The sequence below is a fragment of the Oncorhynchus clarkii genome, chromosome 2 (genome assembly GCF_045791955.1).
Source record: "Oncorhynchus clarkii lewisi isolate Uvic-CL-2024 chromosome 2, UVic_Ocla_1.0, whole genome shotgun sequence".
In the NCBI taxonomy this organism is placed as follows: Eukaryota; Metazoa; Chordata; class Actinopteri; order Salmoniformes; family Salmonidae; genus Oncorhynchus; species Oncorhynchus clarkii.
In genome coordinates this window covers 73,760,318-73,787,038 of record NC_092148.1, presented here as the reverse complement: position 1 = coordinate 73,787,038, position 26,721 = coordinate 73,760,318, and the positions used below count along the sequence as shown (strand labels likewise).

Sequence of the window (26,721 nt, the reverse complement as noted above, 5' to 3'; positions counted from 1 at the left end):
TTAATGTGGATGCTACTATGATTACGGATAGTCCGGAATGAATCGTGAATAATGATGAGTGAAAAGTTCATTTGCACAAATATCATATACCCAAGGCATGCTGACCTCTCACCATTACAATAACAGGGGAGGTTAACATTTTTTTGGGGGGGGGGGGGTAGGATATTTGTGGGCCAGTAACTTTTCGCTTGGCCCAATGTTCTTAACCGCTAGGCTACCTGTTTATGTCACCTCTCCCGGCTCTTACTGACACCTACCATGACACCTAGTGTACTGTACTGTACTGTGATGTCCAAACTTGTGAAACATATATGTTTATGATTGGTTCAGATTTGATCTGGACCAACCAAATCTGGTCTTGTTTGGTGGTAGGGCTCATTAGTATAATAGCTAGTGTGTAGAGTAAATATACCCACATATGCAAAGGATATTGTATTTTTTTTTAACCTTTATTTAACTAGGCAAGTCAGTTAAGAACAAATTCTTATTTTCAATGACAGCCTAGGAACAGTGGGTTAACTGCCTGTTCAGGGGCAGAACAACCTCGTCAGCTCGGGGATTTGCAACCTTTTGGTTACTGGTCCAATGCTCTAACTACTAGGCTACCCTGCCACCCCATATATATTCTTACCTATTCAGGATACTTCACCATGAAGATAATTATATTCATGTCTATAATTATAGTACAGATCAGGGATCCATGACGTAATTCTGTTAACGTAATTCCGTTACTGGATGTAAATCAACTTCACCTACTGTAGTTCAAAAAATATAAAACTCAAGATCTCATGTCATAGCTGACACCCCATTCTTTCTGCAGATACTGTATTTAAGTGAGTTGTTTGGAAAACGTGGTCTTCCTGTAAATGTGTTTTTCTGAAATGTTTTGTGTAAATTGTTAAAAGTAGTTATTGTGCATAGAATTGTATGGTTTGTTAAACTTTGAAATAATGTTTTTTGTTTGGCATATATTTTAAAGTGAAAAATGTTGAGTCAAAGTGTAACGTGAAATTGTTAACGTGGAATTGTACTTTAGCAACTACCTAGTACCTACCCCTCTCCATACAAGACGTTGATAATAAAAACCTAGTCTAACTTTTAATGACTTTAGTCCCTCTGGGCAAAAGTCAGTCAGCTGAAAGACGAGATCATTACTGTGTGATCATTAAAATGTCTGTATTCTTCTGCAGCCTGCCCTTGTTTCAGGACCTGGTGCAATGGGATCAGAATGCAATCTGAGGGAACAGAGCAAGCGTTGGCATTTCACATAGGTCATTACATCAGACATTAAGATCTCTTCCTGATTACAGTGCAGCTATCTGATTAGGAGGCTCACACACTTTCATGCCTTTCCCTGGACGTTGTCCATCCACATAATAGGAAACACTGCTGGGGCTAATTATAAAAACACTTATTATTGTTGGAGGATCCAGTAATTCCACACGTCCTGGTTGGGTCCTAGGTTGAAGATAACAAAGGTTAAGACAACTAATAATTCCATGCAGAAGAGTTAGAAAATAAACAAATTCATTGGACTAGAGCTGGAGCAAAAATGACTGGGAGTGAATGGTAGCAGTACAGAAAGTTTGCCATCAAAGTGGAAAATAAACCCAATCGTAGTGAATTTCAGCTAACTACCCAGCAAACAACTGTTTTACTGTTACTATATTAATTTAAATGTTTTCTAAATGATCTACAGCCCTTTTATTACTTGTTCTCCTGACCGCTAGTCACGTTTTCAATACTAATCCTGTAGAATCAGCAACAGCGCTGGTCAAATGAACGTGTTTTTTTTAATCGAACGCTCAGCGCGGAATTATTATGTTGTCTTAACTGGGGCTGTTGCGGTGATCATATTACCGCCACACCGGCAGTCACGAGTCATGTCCGTAGTAAAATTCCTCGTATCTGTTGAGTCACATAATCTCTTCTCATACCCAACTCGCTAAAGACCAACAGGTTGCTAATGGCCTGATACTCAGGGCTCTATTGTCCCTCTAACTCTGATATCAATGCAAATCCAATTGAAAATCGCATCAAACACTTATTATCAAAACAATATTGTGCTCTTAAACTCACCTCACTGTGATCAATCAATTTGAACAAAAAAAGTTTAAACTGAGTGGAAACAAGACATGCTTATTGTGGATGTTGTTTCAAAGCCTAACACAATGAAATGGGCAGCCATTATTTCAAAACACCCATACCATATTAGTGAGTATGCAGAGGCCTATATGAGCCCAAGCCAGAAAACAAATTGAATTAAAATAATGATTGTGCCGTTATACGATACATGGCCTACCACATATTACTTAAGATGTCTTTGGTAATTTAATTGGTCTAGCCTATACTCTAAAATTAAACAAATTCTAATAATCGTCTTTGAGTGTGGACTGTATTAGTATGCATACTGGGTGGACTGGTTACCTTTTTCCACACTCCAAACTTTATATCCATGAGTCCGGGACAGAACGCATAGGCCTAGGCGATCTGTTGGTTCATTCATGCTGCATGCTCCTCAAACAGTGGTTGATGCATGGAGTGAAATAGGTGTTCATATAAGCCCAGACATTTCTATATGCAACCCCATCTGAGAGCAAAGTTTTGATGGTTGCCACTAAAAAGAGGAGGATCCCAGCTGATTCTATATTTATTTCTCAGCTGATCAAATTAGGCACATACTCCGCAATTAAGAGCGTTGGGCCAGTAACCGAAAGGTCGCTGGTTAGAATCCCCGAGCCAGCAAGGTGTAAGAAACTGCCATTCTGCAGTTGAGCAAACCGAGGTAAAGACAGTTTCAAGTTGGATATTCGGCGGATATTCGCGTTTTCAAACCTCAATAGCTTTCAAACCACTTGAGCAACAAACTCCAAATAAGTGTCATTATGTTGGAAAAATTGCGCAGGTCTTATTTTCACGATTTGGACATTAATTTGCTTTCCAAAGCTAATAAACATGTGGAAATGTGAACAGGATTGTGTATTCCTAGTTCAATTAGTTAGGGAGCGTAAACAAAGTACAAACTTTTTTTTACATTCAAATTTCAATAGCTCATTGGTCATGTGACCTACTTGACTCAAACCAGGTCCAGAACGTCCACTGACTACCCTTCTATATTACCCTTTAGTTTGTCCATTTTCATCTCACAAGATTTTACATGAATTTTTCAACATTTAGAATTTCAATAGCTCCTTGGTCATGTGACCGAGTGACTTCAAACAAGGTTCAGAATGTCCACTCAGTGGGCCTACACATTGCACACCCTTTAGTTTGTCCATTTTCATCTCACATGAAATGTAAAATTTTGGACAAACTAAAGGGTGTGCAATATAGAAGGGTAGTCAGTGGACATTCTGAACCTTGTTTGAAGTTCCTAGGTCACATGATCAAGGAGCTATTGAAATTTTACATTTGGAAAAATTAATGTAAAAACGTTGACGGTCCCTAACTGCTGTTGGTGGACGTAAGGAAAACGACAAGCGAATATCCGTCGAATATCCAACCTGAAACTGGCTTTACCTCGGTGTTGAGCAAGGGCAGCGCACAATTGGCCCTGTGTCGTCCGGGTTTGGCCAGATTTGGCCTGTGTCGTCCGGGTAGGCCGTCATTGTAAATTGGAATTTTTTCAACCTCTTAAGGATGATGCAGAATCTAATCCCAGTGCAGGAACATCAATCAGCGGAAATTTCAGAGCGCCAACTATAGTTTTCGATAAAACTCAAACTTTCATTAAAACACACATGCAAGGTACTGAATTAAAGCTACACTCGTTGTGAATCTAGCCACCAAGTCAGATTTGTAAAATGCTTTTTGGCGAAAGCATGAGAAGCTATTATCTGATAGCATGCACCCCCCCCCCCCAAAATAACAGAATACCTAAAATACCAAAATACCTATCTACCAAAATACCTAAACAACAGATTTTGCGGTAGCCGGCGCTACACAAAACGCAGAAATAAAATATAAAACATTCATTAGCTTTGACAAGCTTCTCTGTTGGCACTCCTATATGTCCCATAAACATTTGGGTATTTTTCCCGATTAAATCCGTCAAAGTATGCCAAAAATGTCCCTTTACAGTGCCTTGCGAAAGTATTCGGCCCCCTTGAACTTTGCGACCTTTTGCCACATTTCAGGCTTCAAACACAAAAATATAAAACTGTATTTTTTTGTGAAGAATCAACAACAAGTGGGACACAATCATGAAGTGGAACGACATTTATTGGATATTTCAAACTTTTTTAACAAATCAAAAACTGAAAAATTGGGCGTGCAAAATTATTCAGCCCCTTTACTTTCAGTGCAGCAAACTCTCTCCAGAAGTTCAGTGAGGATCTCTGAATGATCCAATGTTGACCTAAATGACTAATGATGATAAATACAATCCACCTGTGTGTAATCAAGTCTCCGTATAAATGCACCTGCACTGTGATAGTCTCAGAGGTCCGTTAAAAGCGCAGAGATTATCATGAAGAACAAGGAACACACCAGGCAGGTCCGAGATACTGTTGTGAAGAAGTTTAAAGCCGGATTTGGATACAAAAATATTTCCCAAGCTTTAAACTTCCCAAGGAGCACTATGCAAGCGAACATATTGAAATGGAATGAGTATCAGACCACTGCAAATCTACCAAGACCTGGCCGTCCCTCTAAACTTTCAGGTCATACAAGGAGAAGACTGATCAGAGATGCAGCCAAGAGGCCCATGATCACTCTGGATGAACTGCAGAGATCTACAGCTGAGGTGGGAGACTCTGTCCATAGGACAACAATCAGTCGTATATTGCACAAATCTGGCCTTTATGGAAGAGTGGCAATAAGAAAGCCATTTCTTAAAGATATCCATAAAAAGTGTTGTTTAAAGTTTGCCACAAGCCACCTGGGAGACACACCAAACATGTGGAAGAAGGTGCTCTGGTCAGATGAAACCAAAATTAAACTTTTTGGCAACAATGCAAAACGTTATGTTTGGCGTAAAAGCAACACAGCTCATCACCCTGAACACACCATCCCCACTGTCAAACATGGTGGTGGCAGCATCATGGTTTGGGCCTGCTTTTCTTCAGCAGGGACAGGGAAGATGGTTAAAATTGATGGGAAGATGGATGGAGCCAAATACAGGACCATTCTGGAAGAAAACCTGATGTAGTCTGCAGAAGACCTGAGACTGGGACGGAGATTTGTCTTCCAACAAGACAATGATCCAAAACATAAAGCAAAATCTACAATGGAATGGTTCAAAAACAAACATATCCAGGTGTTAGAATGGCCAAGTCAAAGTCCAGACCTGAATCCAATCGAGAATCTGTGGAAAGAACTGAAAACTGCTGTTCACAAATGCTCTCCATCCAACCTCACTGAGCTCGAGCTGTTTTGCAAGGAGGAATGGGGAAAAAAATTCAGTCTCTCGATGTGCAAAACTGATAGAGACATAACCCAAGCGACTTATAGCTGTAATCGCAGCAAAAGGTGGCGCTACAAAGTATTAACTTAAGGGGGCTGAATAATTTTGCACGCCCAATTTTTCAGTTTTTGATTTGTTAAAAAAGTTTGAAATATCCAATAAATGTCGTTCCACTTCATGATTGTGTCCCACTTGTTGTTGATTCTTCACAAAAAAATACAGTTTTATATATTTATGTTTGAAGCCTGAAATGTGGCAAAAGGTCGCAAAGTTCAAGGGGGCCGAATACTTTTGCAAGGCACTGTATAAGCATATCTTGTCAGCTAAATGAACAAGCCTACAGCCTATGGAATGAAGTATAGCCAGATACACTTTCTTCATATCATAATATTTCTTTAGGCATGCCTAAAATAAAGAATGGATTTATTGTGATGGTGTATATTCAATTGATTTCCAATACTTTTTTAAAGGTAGATGTTCCAAAGGTCCACATCGGCTGCTTGTAAGAGGCTTGTATGCGTGGAGGCCTGGAGATGCTAAAAGTGGTTAGGTTAGTTAAAAAACCTCTTTGGGCTGAGATCCGGCTAACGGGATTGATAGGACAATAGCCAGTGAAAATGCAGGGCGCCAAATTCAAAACAACAGAAATCCCATAATTAAAATTCCGCAAACATATTTTACACCATATAAAAGATACACTTCTTGTTAATCCCACCACAGTGTCCGATTTCAAAAAGGCTTTACAGCGAAAGCAAACCAAACGATTATGTTAGGTCAGAGCCAAGTCACAGAAAAACACAGCCATAAAATTAATCACTAACCTTTGATGATCTTCATCCGATGACACTCATAGGACTTCATGTTACACAATACATGTATGTTTTGTTCGATAAAGTTCATATTTATATAAAAAAATCTCAGGTTACATTGGCGCGTTACGTTCAGTAGTTCCCAAACATCCGGTGATTTTGCAGAGAGCCACATCAATTTACAGAAATACTGATAATAAACATTGATAAAAGACACAACTATTATGCACGGAATTATAGATACACTTCTCCTTAATGCAACCGCTGTGTCAGATTTAAAAAAAACACCATGCTATAATCTGAGTACGGCGCTCAGAGGCCAAAACAACCCAAACAGATATCCGCCATGTTGTGTAGTCAACAGAAGTCAGAAATAGCATTATAAATATTCACTTACCTTTGATGATCTTCATCAGAATGCACTCCCAGTTCCACAATAAATGTTTGTTTTGTTCGATAATGTCCATCATTTATGTCCAAATACCTCCTTTTGTTAGCGCGTTCAGTTCACAAATCCAAATTCATGACGCGCGATCACTAGGAGCAGACGAAAAGTCAAAAAGTTCCGTTACAGTCCGTAGAAACATGTCAAACGATGTATAGAATCAATCTTTATGATGTTTTTAACATAAATCTTCAATAATGTTCCAACAGGCGAATTCCTTTGTCTGTAGAAATGCAATGGAACAGAGCTCGCTCTCACATGAACGAGCATGGCCAGCTCGTGGCTCTCTGGCAGACCTCTGACTCATTCCCCTCTCATTCGCCCCCACTTCATAGTAGAAGCATCAAACAAGGTTCTAAAGACTGTTGACATCTATTGGAAGCCTTAGGAAGTGCAATATGACCAATATTCCCCTGTATCTTCGATAGGCAATGAGTTGAAAACCTACAAACCTCAGATTTCCCACTTCCTGGTTGGAATTTTTCTCAGGTTTTTGCCTGCCATATGAGTTCTGTTATACTCACAGACATCATTCAAACAGTTTTAGAAACGTCAGAGTGTTTTCTATCCAAATATACTAATAATATGCATATCTTAGCTTCTGGGACTGAGTAGCAGGCAGTTTACTCTGGGCACCTCTGGGCACCTTATTCATCCAAGCTACTCAATACTGCCCCCAGTCATAAGAAGTTATCGGTCAATTACTGTGAGACCAACAGTCTTTTGCATGACAATAACTGGCTGAAGACATTTCATGAACTGGTATTTTTCCCGAACCTAGGTTGGGTCTCCACGCCACCTTGCTGGTGAGTCAGAGGACAAAGGGATGGTGTTCTATCTCCAGCTGAGAAGCTGATTACACTAGAGCACAACTCTGTAATACATTACATTACCCACCTGCTATTTACCCATAATGTATAGGGGTGGCAGGAATCCTATAGGTTAGAAAGGTTGCTGGATTGAATCCCCAAGCTAACAAGGTAAACATCTGTCACTCTTCCCCGGTATGCTGTCATTGAAAATAAGTATTTGTTTTTTACTGACTTGCCCTGTTAATTTAAGGATAAAAAATGTTAGCTTTTAGAACACTTTCATCTGCGGAAGATTACTGTGATTTCCTCCCCTTTGGTGGGGAGTCTATCAAATACAGAGGAAAAATATAAGGCCACACAAGAGACTTTCACAATTCATACTAATCGACACAGAGAAGTCAAATTAAATCACATTTTATTGGTCACATACACATATTTTGCTGATGTTATTGCATGTGCAGCAAAATGCTTATGGTTCTAGCTCCAAAGTGCAGTATAGCTAACAATACAAAACAATACACACAAATCCCCCAAATAAAAATATCAGAACGAGCAATGTCATCTGTATTGTCTCCGCCTTCTAGATGCTTCTAGATGGTAGTGGGGTGAACAGGCCATGGCTCGGGTGGCTGAGGTCCTTGACGATCTTTTTGGCCTTCTTGTGACACCGGGTGCTGTAGATGTCCTGGAGGGCAGGCAGTGTGCCCTGGTGATGGGTTGGGCTGACCACTCCACCCTCTGGAGGGCCCTGCTATTGTGGACGGTGCAATTGCTGTACCAGGCAGTGATACAGCCTGACAAGATTCTCTCAATGGTGCATCTGTAAAAGTTTGTGAGGGTCTTAGGGATCAAACCAAATTTCTCCAGCTCCCTGAGGTTGAAAAGGCACTGTTGCGCCTTCTTCACCACACTGTCTGTGTATGGACCTTTTCAGTTTGTCAGTGATGTGCACGCAGAGGAACTTCAAGCTTTCACCCTTTCCACTGTGGCCCTGTCAATGTGGATGGGGGCAAGCTCTCTCTGCTATCTCCTGAAGTCCACAATCAGCTCCTTCGTTTTGTTGATGTTGAAGGAGTGGTTATTTTCCTGCACCACTCCGCCAGGGCCCTCACCTCCTCCTTGTCTCGTCATTGTTGGTAATTAGGCCTACCACTGTTGTGTGGGTCTAGGGTGGCGGCTAGCTGGAGGTGCGTCCATCCACATCCTTTACTAGCCTCTCAAACCCCTTCATGATGACAGAAGTGTTGCGGGGCGATAGTCATTTAGTTCAGTTACCTTCTTGGGTACAGGAACAATGGTGGACTTCCTGAAGCAAGTGGGTCAACAAACTGGGTAGGAAGAGATTGAATATGTGTAAACTCTCCAGCCAGCTGGTCTGCACATGCTCTGATGATGCAGCTTGGGATACCGTCTGGCCCGGCAGCGTTGCGAGGGTTAGCACACTCAGGTCCCTGTACTGAGGTTTTGCCTCTTTGATTGCTTTACGGAGGGCATAGCTGGTCTGGTTCTACACGTCCATGTTCCCAGTCATCTTGCCATGGTTAAATGCGGTGGTTTGCTCTTTAAGTTTTGTGTGAATGCTGCCTTCTATGCACGGTTTTAGCTTTGAATAAGTTCTAATTGTCCTAGTGGGAACAACATCATCTATGCCCTTCCTGATGAACTCAGTCACCAAGTCAGTGTATACGCCAATACTATTCTCAGAGGCAACCCAGAACATTTCCCAGCATAGATTCCGATTGGTCAGACCAACATTGAACAGTCATTTAAAATGGAAGTGTCCCGGAAGGAGGAGTTGCAATGTTCCTGAGTTCTCGATGCGCAAGTAGCACAGAAGATGTTTTGATAGAACTTTGGTAGCATTTTCCTCAGATTTCCTTTATTAAAGTACCCAGCTATAATGGCACTTGTGACCAAGGATTGGTAAGTAGAGAAAACAAGAGTATCTGATGTTAAATTATGTTTACACATCGTTTACCACTTGATCTGAGCTGTCATAAAGTTCACACTTTGGATTAGAGTGATTTATAAATTAGCAATGACACTGTCATGACAAGGGCTCACTGATAGATGTGTCCTTTGCCCAAGGTGCCTTGCAAAGCATATGCTAACATGTTGTACATCATCTTTTAACACAACGATGCAATTAAAGTTAAATCTAAGCAATTAAGAATAGCATTAGTCTGAACATAACAGTCAACTTGTCAACAAGCTTGAACATGTTGATGCACGCACACAAGCACACGCACACACACTGAACGTGAAAGTTAAATCCTAAACATGCCTTAAAACATGCACCCTAGCACAGTGCACGCACGCACGCCCACCCACACATAGTTTTTCCCATGGCTGCTGGCCAAACATAAGAACCTTTAAACCATAATTTACCCTGCCATAGACAGAATCCCTGTGTCACATTCCTTTATGAGAGCATCACATTGACTTTTAAAGAGAGGGGGGATTCTAAAGGCACACCATGCTAAATGTTTTAATCACTATCAGGAGAGAGAACAGATAGCAGCCCTGCTCACTGAGTCGGTCTATACTGGCCCAATCCCAGACAACAAACAGCACTGTGGCCAGGAGGCAATCGGCCAGGCTGGGCGCGTTTCCCCAAAATGGATTCCTAGCTACCGGCGAGATCATTGTTTCATCCATAGTATCTCAAAATGGTATTTGTGGCAGAGGGTATCTAGGCACAATCGTCATTTGGCCAGACATGTGCAAGCAGGGAGGAAGGTTATCCACTACACTCATAGTGGGAAGGAACTAAAGCACTATGCCCCAAGGCACTTTCACATGGTGCTGGAGGGCAGCCATCCACAGAACAGCCGTTTACCAGACACACACACAGACAAACACACAGCTGCCGCGTGATTACAGGGTGTGATTGGACTGGATTTCTTTCAGATCAGACAGACGACAGCTTAATGTGTGGAGAGTGGCCAAGGAGGGGGGTCTGACAACCAGATGACATCTTAATTCTAAATTTGTCAAAACAAAAATCACAGGAAATTATTTTAGAGGAATCTCTCTCTCTCTCTCTCTCTCTCTCTCTCAAATTTACTGGTTAACGTGTCACAGAGAACATAGGACAGACAAGACTGTCAAGTAAAATTTGGTGTGAGTCTGTGTTCCTTGAAAATGATACCTTCTGAACAGCACCAATTGTGCCCTACTCATAACGCCTGGGGTTAACTGCGCAACCTGCTACAGTATGTGTGAGACTAAGGTAGACAGTGAAAGGAAAGGGTTTCGTCCCCCAGTCACTCCCTGTTTGGTGTTAAATGTGTGGAAAGACCAATTATAAAGTACTGCTTCCATCGTGCAGCCTCCACTCCTCAGTGTTAACCCAGAAGCCTGCATACCGAGCAGTTCTCCAGGAGGACTGTTGAAAGGCCACCCCTGCAGTACTCTATGGTAGATAAAGAAAGGTAACCTATACACTATCTACAGGGTCACTGTGCTCTCTTTATCCTAGCTGACTGAGAGAGGGAATGCTTTTATCTCTCTCCCCTTCAGGCTTATACAACCTCCTCCAGCCTATTGGTTGCCTTGTCCTTTTACTTAAGAATGGCATGGAGCAATGAAGCCATTTTGGGCTATTATTACGTCTCTCCAGCAAATAATGTTCTGATTTTAGATTTTAGACTCCAAGACAAAACATGCACTGTGCATGTTCAGATGTATATTATAGAGTGTGACGGACATTGCAGCGTGCTTGGCTGACTTGGTGGACCAGTGCTCTGCTGCTGCCTGCTGTAGTGGTGCTGTTGGCTGTGGGGTATCTGTGGCAGTGTGAGTGAATAGGGCTGGATGGTGGCTGGATCAAGGGGCCTGTTAAAAGGATTTGGTTATTTTCCGCTTGGCTTAACTGATCCCCGAAGCAGCTATGGGCCGGGCCGCTGTTCAAACGGTTACTCTGGAGTTCCTCCTAAGCCCAACCAATCAGGACCATGCTCTCTCTCTCTCAGGCCTTGGGAAGAGCGCAATCTACTGCTTCTTTCCTCCCACCTACCCAGGCCAGTGGTCACACGTCTCTGGTTGCCACATCTAATGAGAATCACTTATCAGGTGACTCGACCGGGCTCATGTGATAAGACTCAATGATAAGGTTTCTGAAAATGGCTTTAAGAGATGCAAGCCAACCCAGTGAGACAGACACTTTAGCTAGCTATAATGAAGTGAATCATTCAACTGTGGTTTAAAAAGAGACTTGTGATATTAAGCCAGTCCAACAAAGATGCTTCTAAACAAAGCAACAAAGCAAGCTGGCCTAAGCTGTGTCGTGTCTCACTGAGGGAGGTCTAACTCTTCACAGCAGTGACACACCTGCTTAAATCTGCCATTCATCAGGCCTGCCCAGTATCTGTATCTGTATATTGGTGATGGTGTCCAATCTGCTAGGGGTGGTCAGGGGCTCAGGACGTTTATAGTACTCAATCACTTATTGAAGTGGCTGGAGCAGGAGCACAGCAGCCTTCAATCATTCACACAGACAGACAGACAGAGAGAGAGAGAGAGAGAGAGCCTGCAGACATCACTTCCTAACATCTGTTGATTCATCTCAAGGCTCTGGGCCGTCTGGGAAATAAACACACAGTCTCAGAGACACAGATAGAAAGATGGTAAACAACATAGCCAGGCCTTGGAATAGATGGGCGCTTTTAATGTGTTAAACATTGAAGTTAGGAGTCAGGGGCGAGACTTTCTATTGAATTATGTAAAAGAGAGAGAGAGGCAGTGAAAGAGAGAACATATTTTATACACCAGGCTCTACCTCTTCAAATCACATAATAATTGTCTCCAACCCTGCAGGAGAAAATATGTGTCCAGATGTTAAGTGAAGGTTGTTCAGGGGCGGGAAACAAATGGACAAGGACATTCAGACATCACTGTGCCAGTGGGTGATTGTCACAGTGGAGTACTTTGGATGTGAAAAGAACTGCTGCAGCTAGCTGCTTCTCCTCAGAGCCAAATATACAGTATACTGGAACTACTTCATACCAACCAAGGTGCACCCATAAGGGATCAGACTGGATATGTGACGTTTGCTCCTTTATTTCTGAAAGAGCTGCAAAATCTGGATCCTTACATATCAGCTGGGCTAGACAATCCCTCTCTTTCTAAAATGATCCACTGAAATTGTTGCAACCCCTATTATTAGCCTATTCAACCTCTCTTTCGTATCGTCTGAGATCCCCAACGATTGGAAAGCTGCTGCGGTTATCCCCTTCTTCAAAGGGGGAGACACCTTAGACCCAAACTGTTACAGACCTATATCCATCCTGCCCTGCCTTTCTAAAATCTTTGAAAGCCAAGTTAATAAACAGATCACCAACCATTTCGAATCCCACTGTACCTTTTCCACTATGCAATCTGATTTCCAAGCTGGTCATGGGTGCACCTCAGCCACGCTCAAGGTCCTAAACGAGATCTTAACCGCCATCGATAAAAGAGAGTACTGTGCAGCCGTCTTCATCGACCTGGCCAAGGTCGGCAGACTAAACAGCTTTGGCTTCTCAAATGACTGCCTCGCCTGGTTCACCAACTACTTCTCAGATAGAGTTCAGTGTGTCAAATCGGAGGGCCTGTTGTCCGGACCTCTGGCAGTCTCTATGGTGGTGCCACAGGGCTCAATTCTCCTGTCAACTCTTTTCTCTGTATATATCAATGATGTCGCTCTTGCTGCGGGTGATTCTTTGATCCACCTCTACGCAGACGACATTCTGTATACATCTGGCCCTTCTTTGGACACTGTGCTAACAAACCTCCAAACGAGCTTAAACTCCATAGAACACTCCTTCCGTGGCCTCCAACTGTTTTTAAATGCTAGTAAAACCAAGTGCATGCTCTTCAACTGATTGCTGCCCGCACCCTCCCGCCCGACTAGCATCACTACTCTGGACGGTTCTGACTTAGAATATGTGGACAACTACAAATACCTAGGTGTCTGGTTAGACTGTAAACTCTCCTTCCAGACTCACACTAAGCATCTCCAATCCAAAATTAAATCTAGAATCGGCTTCCTATTTCGCAACAAAGCATCCTTCACTCATGCTGCCAAACATACCCTCGTAAAACTGACTATCCTACCGATCCTTGACTTCGGTAATATAATTTACAAAATAAGTTGTAATTATTTTCGCCTCTATGGCCTATTTATTGCCTACCTCCCTACTCTTCTACATTTGCACACACTGTACATATATTATTTATATTTTTATTTTATTTTGTGTTATTGACTGTACGTTTGTTTATGTGTAACTCTGTGTTGTTGTTTTTGTCGCACTGCAATGCTTTATCTTGGCCATGTCGCAGTTGTAAATGAGAACTTGTAAAAAATAAAAATGTGTGCACTCTGGTTGGTACCTCTTCTTCTGCCTCTCCTCTCACCATTGATATGATAGAAAGTAAGAAGGATTAAGGCCAAGCCCAGAGACAGATAGTCTGGTGGGTGGATGAAAAACTACAAGGCTGTGGACAACAGCAACTGGTACCCCTAGCATCTCTCCTCTCTAATCTCCAAAAAACAATAGTGACTGTACTGTAATGGAGGACAGGAGAGAAACACTGAGAGAGGACAAACATTCTGACGATGGAGCACAAAATAATGACCTGCTTGGGCAAGAGCCTTGCTCCAGCCTGGCTTAAAACCCTTCCAACAATACCTGACAGTCGTACCAAGTCGCAGTACAAAGCATCTACCCGGAACAACTCCTTAATGGATGTGAATTCAAAACCCAGCCTTGAATGTCACCGATACAAATGTGCCCGCCTTGGCAGTGGAAGAGGACGTAAGTTTCTAACTAAAGTCTCCTGTTCCTTTTTCTGCCCATGAATATAGTCATATGAATATATGAATATAATCTCAATGTCGGGAGGCGGAGAGCATTACTCAGCTTCTGGCCGCGCGCCTCTATGGGGAATTACTGAACTCATCTGCTTTCATTTTTCCTCAGGTCACTCCAAACACACAGCGCTCAGCGCTATTGACAGAGACACACACTTCTCATTTCTTGGTCATAAATTGATTCCGTCCTGGATAATCGCCTTGAGAGCACCAGCCAAACATGGTGTGTATTGTACTGTGTTTGTACTGTGTGTGCATTTGTTTTTTTAGTTACAATGTGTATGTGTGCATGTGTGTGTTCTGAAGTTCTATGCAGCAGCAGTAACAGTAGCTGCAACAGCAGTGGAGCTGGTTAGAAGAAGCAGAATTGGATTGAGTGGTGACTGGCTCAAACAGACAAGTGGGCAGGGCTAGGCTTAGGCAGAGCTAGTACCACTCCAGGCAAACATGGAAACAAGGTCCCTGGTTAAAGTGAAAGCACTTGGCCTTGACTATACAAACCAAGGAGACGGGAGGGAATCGCTTCAATATGTACAGTATCTACAGTACACACACACACACACACACACACACACACACACACACACACACACACACACACACACACACACACACACACACGTCTGGGAAGGCTCTCTAGTGGGAGTTAAAGAGGGAGGGAATTGCTTCAATATGTACAGTAGAAAGGCAGCTTAAAGAGAAGAAGATAGGGGAAACAAGGTCTGTGTTCAAGGGAAAACATTTGGTGATATGACATGCAAAGCCATTGTTTTCATTTCACAGGGGGAAATGCAGTGAATCTCTACAGTAGAGGCAGAGGCAGCTCAAAGACAGTCTGGGAAGTTTAAACCATGTCCTGCTTTGGAGAGAATTCAGTTCAAGATCCTGTTAAGCATTGAAACAAAATAAATGAGAAAAACCAACCCAAAAAAACTAAAGAAGACTGGAATTCATCCCAGAAACAAAGGGGGAGAATTGAGGGAAATCCTGCTGTTTGTTTCAGAGGCGGAAGGAATGCAGCAGTGTCCCATCTGATCCAGGGGAATGGAACCACAGCAGAAGACAGCCACACGCTGGGGTTAGGGCGAGTGAGGTGAGAGGGGCTGAGGAGAAGGTGCTTAAGGAATTTAGAAGCTGCCCTTTTACTTTTAGACCAGTGTTTTTTAAAATTCAAACCCCAAAAGCCTGGAGAGAGACTTGCTGGTATCAGCCAGGGGCAAATAAACAACTACTGCACTAGCTACAAACAATCTGCCAAAATGGCTCAGGCTCTGGGGTGGTGAGGGGGAGCTGGAGGATGGGGAGAGGAACTTCTTAATGTTGTTACTGCAGCATGGCTGATCCACCGAAACAAATACAAAACGCTTTTTCAAATTGGGAGCAGTCCAAAAAATGCCTACACAACTGCCGCTAATCTGGTTTTGGGGGAAATAAATAATGGGTCAACAACATGCATAAGAACCTCGAGGACAGAGTCTCTGAGGCTGGGCTGTAAGAAGCACTGTTACAGGGCATATTGGTATTTCATCTGATTCAGCCACCAGTCAACAATCTCCTGACAAACCATTAATGGATGACACTGTGTCAGAGAAGCAGTGCTGTTTATAAATGAGGGCAGACATTCTGAAAAGCAAGGTCTTGCTTGAGGGCCTTTACTTAAAGAGACAGCATTACCCAACCAAGTGAACCTGCAAAATGTGCTTGAACAAATCTACCAAACTTTGTCAGAGCCCATTTTGCTGTATGAATGTATGTATGTATAATCCAGTTGAGGTGTGGGGCAGAGCAGGATATCACATGACCTGTTCTCGTTGCGCTGTGTGTAGCGTGGCTGGGGGTCAGAGTCTCCATCGTTGACATCATAGCTGGCCTCAGGGTCCTGGGAACAGAGATGGAAACAGGTGTTAGAGACTGTGGATATGGCTGAATTACATCCTTTCATGATATGGGTGGTAAAGGCCGCAGGTAGCCTAGCGGTTAAGAGTGTTGAGCCAGTAACCTAAAGGCCACTGGTTCAAATCCCTGAGCCGACTAGGTGTAAAATCTGTTGATGTGCCCTTGAGCAAGGCACTTAGCCCTAATAGCTCATGTAAGTCACTCTGGATCAGAGTGTCTGCTAAATTATAAGGATATGGTGAGAGTGACAACCCTCAGAATGCATCTCAACAGCCTTATTGAGAGTCTCTTTTCCTCCAGCTGTTGCGGCACTTTAAAGCAATTCCTGGAAAGTAATTTGAGGCTGAAGTAGGCATCCTCACATTGCGTTCACCTAGCTGTGTGAATGCAGATGAAATGACTGTTCTTCTTCTATCTCATCTGCACTATGTGAAAACACAGGCAAGGTGAAAGCAATGTGGAGCTGGGAAGAAAGCTACTTCTTCTTCCATCCATCCAGACAGAGCAGGTTGTGTTTGTATGTACTCACATAGTTGGTGGCCAGGTCTGGGTGGTCTTTCTCTATACCGTCATCCAGGATGGTGACCACAACTCCTCTCCCAGTGTAACCCTGGGACCACGCTCCCTTGGCATTCAGGTCTGCTTGGCTGGGGTTGGACTGGCAGGGAGACAGAAGAACAAGCTTTAATGTTATATTGTTATAGCATTATTGTTATAGCATTATAGTATCATTATGGTATCATTATAGTATCATATAGTTTCACGTGGTTTAGCCAATATGGTGCTGAAACACATAGGGCATCTGTTGTTTTTTGTGTGTGAAAATGCCAATACAATATACAGATTTTTTTAAAGAGTATACTTGGAGTGCCTTTGGACAGTCTTCCTTTATTTCTCAGTTATATATACAGTCACAACAATAGCACAAAGCACATCCCTCTGTAAACTTCCCCAAAAATGAGAGAATGCTTAAGGACATTTGTATGACTCACATTTGACACACGCAAGCCACATTACTCAGACAAGTAGAGCAACCATTTAAAAATGTGAGCATCAGCAAAAATACATGTGAAAAGAGACCAGGGTGGCTCAGATGAAAGATGAATAGCCCTGCTAATGTAACACTGGGGGGCTGTGTTAGATGTTTGACTGTGTTCATACCCTGTTGAAACCCCCTACCCTCCACACACAACCACAACACACAACCACAACCACAAACACGCATGCACGCACACACACATAGACAGGCAAAGTCACACACAGTGTGTCACTGGGAAGTCTCTTTAGCGGGGCTAACCCGCAGAGCATGGGGGGCTAACTATAATTTCCCTGTCAGAGGAAGCAAGCCTGCAGCTGGAAATATGAATAAGTGTGAACCTGGTGAGAGCATTCACCTTGCTCACAGGGGAAATTATAAAGCAGAGCTCCACACTAACCAGCAGGGAGAGAGGGAAAAGAGCAGAGAAATGTGGGAAGAGGGTGAGAGAGAAAAAGGTGAAGGAAGTGACAGAGAAAGAGTGAAATGTAGAGGTAGATAGAATGAGGAAAAAAGAAGGATAGGGAGAGAGAGAGAAAAAGAGTGAAAAAGGTAGAGTGAGAAAATGTGATTCCCCTAGAGCTCCAGGCCACCTCCACCTCCACTTCCACTTCCACCACCCCCTGCTCCCTGCTGATCTCTCCCTACAGGGCAGGCCTCCTGCTGGGCCACGGCAGAGCAGCATCAGGGCCTTTAGTGAGGGAGCTTAATATCCCTGGCCCCAGGGCAGCCACTGTGCTGCTTACACAGACACGATTCCTATACACATGGGGCAGAATTACCATGGGACTACACAGAGGAAGGCAGTTAGCTACTCTTTTTCTAATCATATAGGGATACAGTATAATGTAGCCTTATTTATACAGACTACGAGGAAGCAAATCTGGAAAATATATAGAGTACCAGTCAAAAGTTTGGACACTCATTCAAGGGTTTTTCTTTATTTTTTTACTATTTTCTACATTGTAGAATAATAGTGAAGACATCAAAACGATGAAATAACACATATGGAATCATGTAGTAACCAAAAAAGTGTTAAACAAATCAAAATAGATTTTAGATTCTTCAAAGTAGCCACCCTTTGCCTTAATGACAGCTTTGCACACTCTTGGCATTCTCTCAACCAGCTTCACCTGGAATGCTTTTCCAACAGTCTTGAAGGAGTTCCCACATATGCTGAGCACATGTTGGATGCTTTTCCTTCACTCATCCAAATCCATTTCAATTGGGTTGAGGTCTGGTAATTGTGAAGGACAGGTCATCTGATGCATCTGCAGTGTGTGTTGAGTCATTGTTCTGTAGAAAAGCAAAAGATAGTCCCACTAAGCCCAACCAGGTGGGATGGCGTATCACTGCAGAATGCTGTGGTAGATGTGCTGGTTAAGTGTGCCTTGAATTCTAAATAAATCAATGACAGTGTCACCAGCAAAGCACCCCCACACCATCACACTTCCTCCTCCATGCTTCACGGTGGGAACTACACATACGGAGATAATCTGTTCACCTACTCTGCGTCTCACAAAGAAACACTGGGTGGAACCAAACATCTCAAATTTGGACTCATCAGACCAAAGGACAGATTTCCACCGGTCTAATGGCCATTACGTGTGTTTCTTCCTCTTACTGGTGTCCTTTAGTAGAAGTTTCTTTGCAGAAATTCAACCATTAAGGCCTGATTCACACAGTCTCATTTGGGCTGCAATTTCTGAGGCTGGTAACTCTAATGAACTTATCCACTGCAGCAGAGGTAACTCTGGGTCTTCCTTTCATGTGGCGGTCCTCATGAGAGCCAGTTTCATCATAGCGCTTGGTGGTTTTTGTGACTGCACTTGAAGAAACCTTCCAAGTCCTTGACACTTTCAGGATTGACTGACCTTCAAAGTAATGATGGACTGTCGTTTCTCTTTGCTTATTTGAACTGTTGTTGCCATAATACGTACTTGGTATTTTACCAAATAGGGCTTTCTTCTATATAACACCCCTACCTTGTCACAACACAACTGATGAATTGAAACCTGTTAATTGAAATGCATTCCAGGTGACTACCTCATGAAGCTGTTTGAGAGAATGCCAAGAGGGTGCAAAGTTGCTATTTTGAAGAAACTCAAATATAAAATATATTTTGATTTGTTTAACACGTTTTTGGTTACTACATGATTCCATATGTGTTATTTCATACTTTTGATGTCTTCATTATTATTCTACAATGTAGAAAATAGTAAAAATTTAAAAAGCCCTGGAATGTGCAGGTGTGTCCAAACTTTTGACTGGTACTGTATATATATATTTTTTTTTGGTGTTGTTGTATTTTACCCCCTTTTTCTCCCCAATTTCAATCTTGTCTCATCACTGCAACTCCCCAATGGGCTCAGGAGGCAAAGGCTGAGTCATGCGTCCTCCGAAACATGACATGTCAAACCACGCTTTTTAACAGCCAGCCACACCAATGTGTCGGAGGAAACACCATTCAACTGACGACCGGGGTCAGCCTGCAGGCGCGCTACAAGGAGTCGCTGGAGCGCAATGAGCCAAGCAAAGCCCCGCCGGTCAAACCCTCCCCTAACCTGTGCACCGCCCAATGGGACTCCCTATCACGGCCAGTTGTGATACATCCTGGGATCGAACCCAGGTCTGTCGTGATACCACTAGCACTGCGATGCAGTGCTTCAGACCGCTGCACCACTCGGGAGGCCCTGGAAACTATTTTCAATCATTAGTTTAACAGTCTATGGCAGAACCTACTACGTGCAAACTCTGTTTTGTCAGACAGGAAAAAGAAAAGCTTTGGATACACTGTCCAAAAGGCTTGTATGCAATATCACCCTATAACATCTGCATTCATCCCAATGCAAACCATGCAAACCTCATTACAGACAAGCCACCAGTGTTTGGCTTCAGAGGGACTGTTGAACAGCCTCAAACACACAGCAGAACAGGCTTAGAGCCCTCAGCCGATTAGAGCAGTAATGCTGAATGACTGAGGTGGTTTCACAGCCTTCCATTCACAGGTGATTTGTGTCTGGCCCTGTCAATGCTGCTATTAATCCATTTCCACCATCATATGGTGCAGACTGCAGAGAGAGAGGAGGAGGATTAGGAGAAATCAAAACATCCCTGAGCCTATGAGAGGAGGAGAGAAGGAGGGATGGACACAGTCTCCTTCTGAAAGCAACAGTCCTACAGGTGTCATCATTTTTCATTTGCTATGATCTGGATCCTTTCAAACAGAAGACACACTGAGGAGCATCTTGATGAATGACACCTGGTTGATAACAGATAGAGAACGACCGATTATCGGCCAAGCCGATATACCGAGCCGGTGTTGGCATTTTATTGTCCCTCTACATAGCAAAGCTGCTGCTATTCCCGCTGCCACTCACCACCGAGCCACGAGCCCTGCACAATGCCGAGGAATGTCTAGCTGGGATAATCAGCAGCAGCAGCAAGCTAGCTCATACTCCAACAGAAAGGTGCAGTATTGACAAATGGATGATTCGACACAGTGACCAAAATAAAACTCCTGTTGCAAATATTAGTTTAGTTAATTCACTAATAATAAGGCTTGTGTTGACGTGCCCGGACATGCATGCCATACGCAAGCTAGTTAAGAAGATAGCTATGTGACCTGTTGGCAAAGATTACTAACTAACCCTTTCCTCTGTGGTGTTAGCTAGCTAGCTATATTAGCTACTATGCTAGCTAGCTGGCTAGATAAACATTGTGCTAATATATCATATAGGAGTGAATAGCCAATATAGCTAGCTAACGTTAGCTGGTTATCATTTTGACCATGCACCATTTTTGGAAACGAGCCATCTGACGGTGTAATGTTAGCTATTTACTGGTGTGCTGATCTGACCAGCAGCAATCATATCCGTAAATTGACAGTTGATAGTCGGATTAAATGATTGTCGTAATAGGGAAAGAAGGAAGTGTTTCAAAATGCCTAAATAAAGGTTGGCAATAGGTTTAGCTACCTAAGAATCTTCAAACCTACAAAGCTGTATAAAGCAGCGTGTGCGTTTTCACTTCTCAAACTATTGGCAGGTTTGAAACATTCAGACAGAACGTGCATCGTTGTTTCATATTTTTTTCTACAGTTGTTCTCCTTAGAAATTATGCACATTTAGGATCGGTAGCAAATTTCATTGCCATTGAGCTAATTCTCAAATTAGCAGTAAACAGCACCAAGTGATATGAGCGATGGAGAGAGACGTGAGGAGATGTGAAAGGGAGCAGAGTAGAAGTAGTTACATACGCCCATTTCTTGACAGATAGCTGAATAAGCCTATTGAGTTGTTTCGAATCTTCTTCCTGGCAGCTGAGTTATTTAGAGATGCGTCCTGACAGCTATAAAAAAACACTTTTTCCCGATCACGGAAAATGACTACAATTACTAGTTTCATAAGAATCCGTGATCACGGCCTCCTTGACCACAAATATATCGGTATCGGCCCTAAAAAATCCATGTCATTCTATAATAACAGTCTCAACTTCGGCAAACTGTCCTTCCAGCGCTACATGCAGACAATGTATTATTTCCATGTATTCGTTGCCATCATGTATTCACTACACATGGGAAATGAACTTGGGCCTTGACAGTTGAAGTAAACAAAGTGAAGAGCGCTTTAGAACATTTTGACGACATTTAGTTAAATGACAGATACCCAGATGATGAGTTTTCTCAGCAGGCAGCACATCCAGCTTTCAGATAAATGTCAACAAGAGGCTTACTGACTGGGGGAAATAAAACCTGCTCCTCACTGAAATACTCCGATTACTACATCCTGCCTTTTCTGTGTGGCAGCAGGTCTCTATGTTTTAAAGGTATGAATTTTTATTTTACCTTTATTTATCTAGGCAAGTCAGTTAAGAACAAATTCTTATTTTCAATGACGGCCTAGGAACAGTGGGTTAACTGCCTGTTCAGGGGCAGAACGACAGATTTGTACCTTGTCTGCTCGGGGGTTTGAACTTGCAACCTTCCGGTTACTAGTCCAGAATGTGAATGTGGTAAACAGCAGTGAAGTGGCAGTGCACTTTAAAGGCAGAATCCCTATATCAACGGTCTTAAACATTTTAAATACTGGCATGTCAAAGGGGTGTTAAGAGGTTCTATTTCAAATAGTACAATGTGTTCAGCATAACTCCTGGCTTTAGTAAAGTAGAGGCTACAGTGTTCTGGGGGATCTGACTACTACTGTCACGATACTGATGCTCATTTTGTCCACCACTTTCGGAGGTCTAGGCTTCACTGAAAGGGATTCATTATCATCAACCCCAGACTGTCTTGTCTGATTAAACACACCTGGTTCCCATTTCCCCCGATTAGTATGTTATATATGTGCCCTCTGTTCCCTCTGTCTTTGTCGGTTATTGTTCCCATGTCCGTTGGTGGTGTGAGTACCTATAAATTGGTGCAGCTTTTATGCTGCGTGCTATATACAGTGCCTTGCGAAAGTATTCGGCCCCCTTGAACTTTGCGACCTTTTGCCACATTTCAGGCTTCAAACATAAAGATATAAAACTGTATTTTTTTGTGAAGAATCAACAACAAGTGGGACACAATCATGAAGTGGAACGACATTTATTGGATATTTCAAACTTTTTTAACAAATCAAAAACTGAAAAATTGGGCGTGCAAAATTATTCAGCCCCCTTAAGTTAATACTTTGTAGCGCCACCTTTTGCTGCGATTACAGCTGTAAGTCGCTTGGGGTATGTCTCTATCAGTTTTGCACATCGAGAGACTGAAATGTTTTCCCATTCCTCCTTGCAAAACAGCTTGAGCTCAGTGAGGTTGGATGGAGAGCATTTGTGAACAGCAGTTTTCAGTTCTTTCCACAGATTCTCGATTGGATTCAGGTCTGGACTTTGACTTGACCATTCTAACACCTGGATATGTTTATTTTTGAACCATTCCATTGTAGATTTTGCTTTATGTTTTGGATCATTGTCTTGTTGGAAGACAAATCTCCGTCCCAGTCTCAGGTCTTTTGCAGACTCCATCAGGTTTTCTTCCAGAATGGTCCTGTATTTGGCTCCATCCATCTTCCCATCAATTTTAACCATCTTCCCTGTCCCTGCTGAAGAAAAGCAGGCCCAAACCATGATGCTGCCACCACCATGTTTGACAGTGGGGATGGTGTGTTCAGCTGTGTTGCTTTTACACCAAACATAACGTTTTGCATTGTTGCCAAAAAGTTCAATTTTGGTTTCGTCTGACCAGAGCACCTTCTTCCACATGTTTGGTGTGTCTCCCAGGTGGCTTGTGGCAAACTTTAAACAACACTTTTTATGGATATCTTTAAGAAATGGCTTTCTTCTTGCCACTCTTCCATAAAGGCCAGATTTGTGCAATATACGACTGATTGTTGTCCTATGGACAGAGTCTCCCACCTCAGCTGTAGATCTCTGCAGTTCATCCAGAGTGATCATGGGCCTCTTGGCTGCATCTCTGATCAGTCTTCTCCTTGTATGAGCTGAAAGTTTAGAGGGACGGCCAGGTCTTGGTAGATTTGCAGTGGTCTGATACTCCTTCCATTTCAATATTATCGCTTGCACAGTGCTCCTTGGGATGTTTAAAGCTTGGGAAATATTTTTGTAACCAAATCCGGCTTTAAACTTCTTCACAACAGTATCTCGGACCTGCCTGGTGTGTTCCTTGTTCTTCATGATGCTCTCTGCGCTTTTGACGGACCTCTGAGACTATCACAGTGCAGGTGCATTTATACGGAGACTTGATAACACACAGGTGGATTGTATTTATCATCATTAGTCATTTAGGTCAACATTGGATCATTCAGAGACCCTCACTGAACTTCTGGAGAGAGTTTGCTGCACTGAAAGTAAAGGGGCTGAATAATTTTGCACGCCCAATTTTTCAGTTTTTGATTTGTTAAAAAAGTTTGAAATATCCAATAAATGTTGTTCCACTTCATGATTGTGTCCCACTTGTTGTTGATTCTTCACAAAAAAATACAGTTTTATATCTTTATGTTTGAAGCCTGAAATGTGGCAAAAGGTCGCAAAGTTCAAGGGGCCGAATACTTTCGCAAGGCACTGTATATTGTGTATTACGGGTATCGTCCCGTGGCGTTCAAAGAGGTTTAGCCTCGCTCTTTTGGGTACAGCCCAGTGTTTTTGTATACGTGTTTGTTTTGTGTGTATTAAAAAACCCTATTGTGTATTCCTGTGCCTGTCTCCAAAATTATTTATACCAGCGTTACAACTACCTTGCTCACCAGGTACCACTGCTGGGGGAATTTGGGGTCGGATGGTTCGGTGTAGACATCCCTCTTTTTCCTCCGCCTAGACACCTGCTGTTCCGCCCACCTCACCTAAAGAGGAACACACACAAACACACACACATTAGCACTGATAATGAATGAAATTACCATGACATGAGAAACAACTATCCACAGTCTGCCTCCTACTGTGGCTTTCAAGTGGCCACCAATGCTCCAATGGTTAGGTCCTACAGCTGCAGTAAGACTTTACAAACCACCCAGCTGGGTTACATCAGCAACATCTAAAGGGAGAGTAGGGAGACCCATCTGATTCATCTGAATCCTTAGACGTGTGTGTGTGTGTTTCATCTCTCTGCTCTCTGTCTCTCTTTCTTAGAATGCACATCTAAAAAATGTATTGCATCAGGTATTTATTTTTTATATTTTGTGTTAAAACTAAGAAAATTATATGTGCCTCATTTGCATTAAAAACATATATTTGCATATATGAATACATTAACACAAAGGGGGGAAACAGCCATCAAACACTTCCTCTGTCTACCCTACCTGCACTCACCTGTGCTGTCTAGACTGCCTCACTAATTACTGTTGTTGTCATGTTCTCCTGCATAATTCAATAAGTATGTCAATAGCAGGATACCCCCGGATTAAAAATCAATACGCTTACCTCTAGATTACACCTATATATACATACTTTACATTGTTTGTGAGATCAGACATAATACCACTATTCCGAGTGTTCATTTTCGGGAGTGGCTTTCATTACAGCGCATCTCATTTGAAAACATTTAAACTGTATTAAAGGGCCAGTGCAGTCCAAATTATTAAACTCTCTCCAGAAGTTCAGTGAGGATCTCTGAATGATCCAATGTTGACCTAAATGACTAATGATGATAAATACAATCCACCTGTGTGTAATCAAGTCTCCGTATAAATGCACCTGCACTGTGATAGTCTCAGAGGTCCGTTAAAAGCGCAGAGAGTATCATGAAGAACAAGGAACACACCAGGCAGGTCCGAGATACTGTTGTGAAGAAGTTTAAAGCCGGATTTGGATACAAAAAGATTTCCCAAGCTTTAAACATCCCAAGGAGCACTGTGCAAGCGATAATATTGAAATGGAAGGAGTATCAGACCACTGCAAATCTACCAAGACCTGGCCGTCCCTCTAAACTTTCAGCTCATACAAGGAGAAGACTGATCAGAGATGCAGCCAAGAGGCCCATGATCACTCTGGATGAACTGCAGAGATCTACAGCTGAGGTGGGAGACTCTGTCCATAGGACAACAATCAGTCGTATATTGCACAAATCTGGCCTTTATGGAAGAGTGGCAAGAAGAAAGCCATTTCTTAAAGATATCCATAAAAAGTGTTGTTTAAAGTTTGCCACAAGCCACCTGGGAGACACACCAAACATGTGGAAGAAGGTGCTCTGGTCAGATGAAACCAAAATTGAACTTTTTGGCAACAATGCAAGACGTTATGTTTGGCGTAAAAGCAACACAGCTGAACACACCATCCCCACTGTCAAACATGGTGGTGGCAGCATCATGGTTTGGGCCTGCTTTTCTTCAGCAGGGACAGGGAAGATGGCTCAAATTGATGGGAAGATGGATGGAGCCAAATACAGGACCATTCTGGAAGAAAACCTGATGGAGTCTGCAAAAGACCTGAGACTGGGACGGAGATTTGTCTTCCAACAAGACAATGATCCAAAACATAAAGCAAAATCTACAATGGAATGGTTCAAAAATAAACATATCCAGGTGTTAGAATGGCCAAGTCAAAGTCCAGACCTGAATCCAATCGAGAATCTGTGGAAAGAACTGAAAACTACTGTTCACAAATGCTCTCCATCCAACCTCACTGAGCTCAAGCTGTTTTGCAAGGAGGAATGGGAAAAAATGTCAGTCTCTCGATGTGCAAAACTGATAGAGACATACCCCAAGCGACTTACAGCTGTAATCGCAGCAAAAGGTGGCGCTACAAAGTATTAACTTAAGGGGGCTGAATAATTTTGCACGCCAAATTTTTCAGTTTTTGATTTGTTAAAAAAGTTTGAAATATCCAATAAATGTCGTTCCACTTCATGATTGTGTCCCACTTGTTGTGGATTCTTCACAAAAAAATACAGTTTTATATCTTTATGTTTGAAGCCTGAAATGTGGCAAAAGGTCGCAAAGTTCAAGGGGGCCGAATACTTTCGCAAGGCACT

General features: G+C 42.6%; 1 protein-coding gene across 2 annotated transcripts in view; it reads right to left on the bottom strand.

Annotated features, from left to right (window-relative positions):
* The window catches only part of LOC139373513 (furin (paired basic amino acid cleaving enzyme) b), a 191,034-nt gene that overhangs the window by 46,314 nt on the left and 117,999 nt on the right, over window positions 1-26,721 (bottom strand). The window contains exons 4-6 of one of the 2 annotated variants that reach the window (XM_071114111.1): window positions 24,491-24,595; window positions 16,749-16,877; window positions 16,126-16,202 (exon numbers count right to left, since the gene is read on the bottom strand). In XM_071114111.1, the coding sequence (XP_070970212.1) occupies window positions 16,126-16,202; window positions 16,749-16,877; window positions 24,491-24,595 (311 nt within the window). The remainder of the gene's footprint in view (window positions 1-16,125; window positions 16,203-16,748; window positions 16,878-24,490; window positions 24,596-26,721) is intronic. The other variant, XM_071114120.1, reaches the window with a different exon arrangement.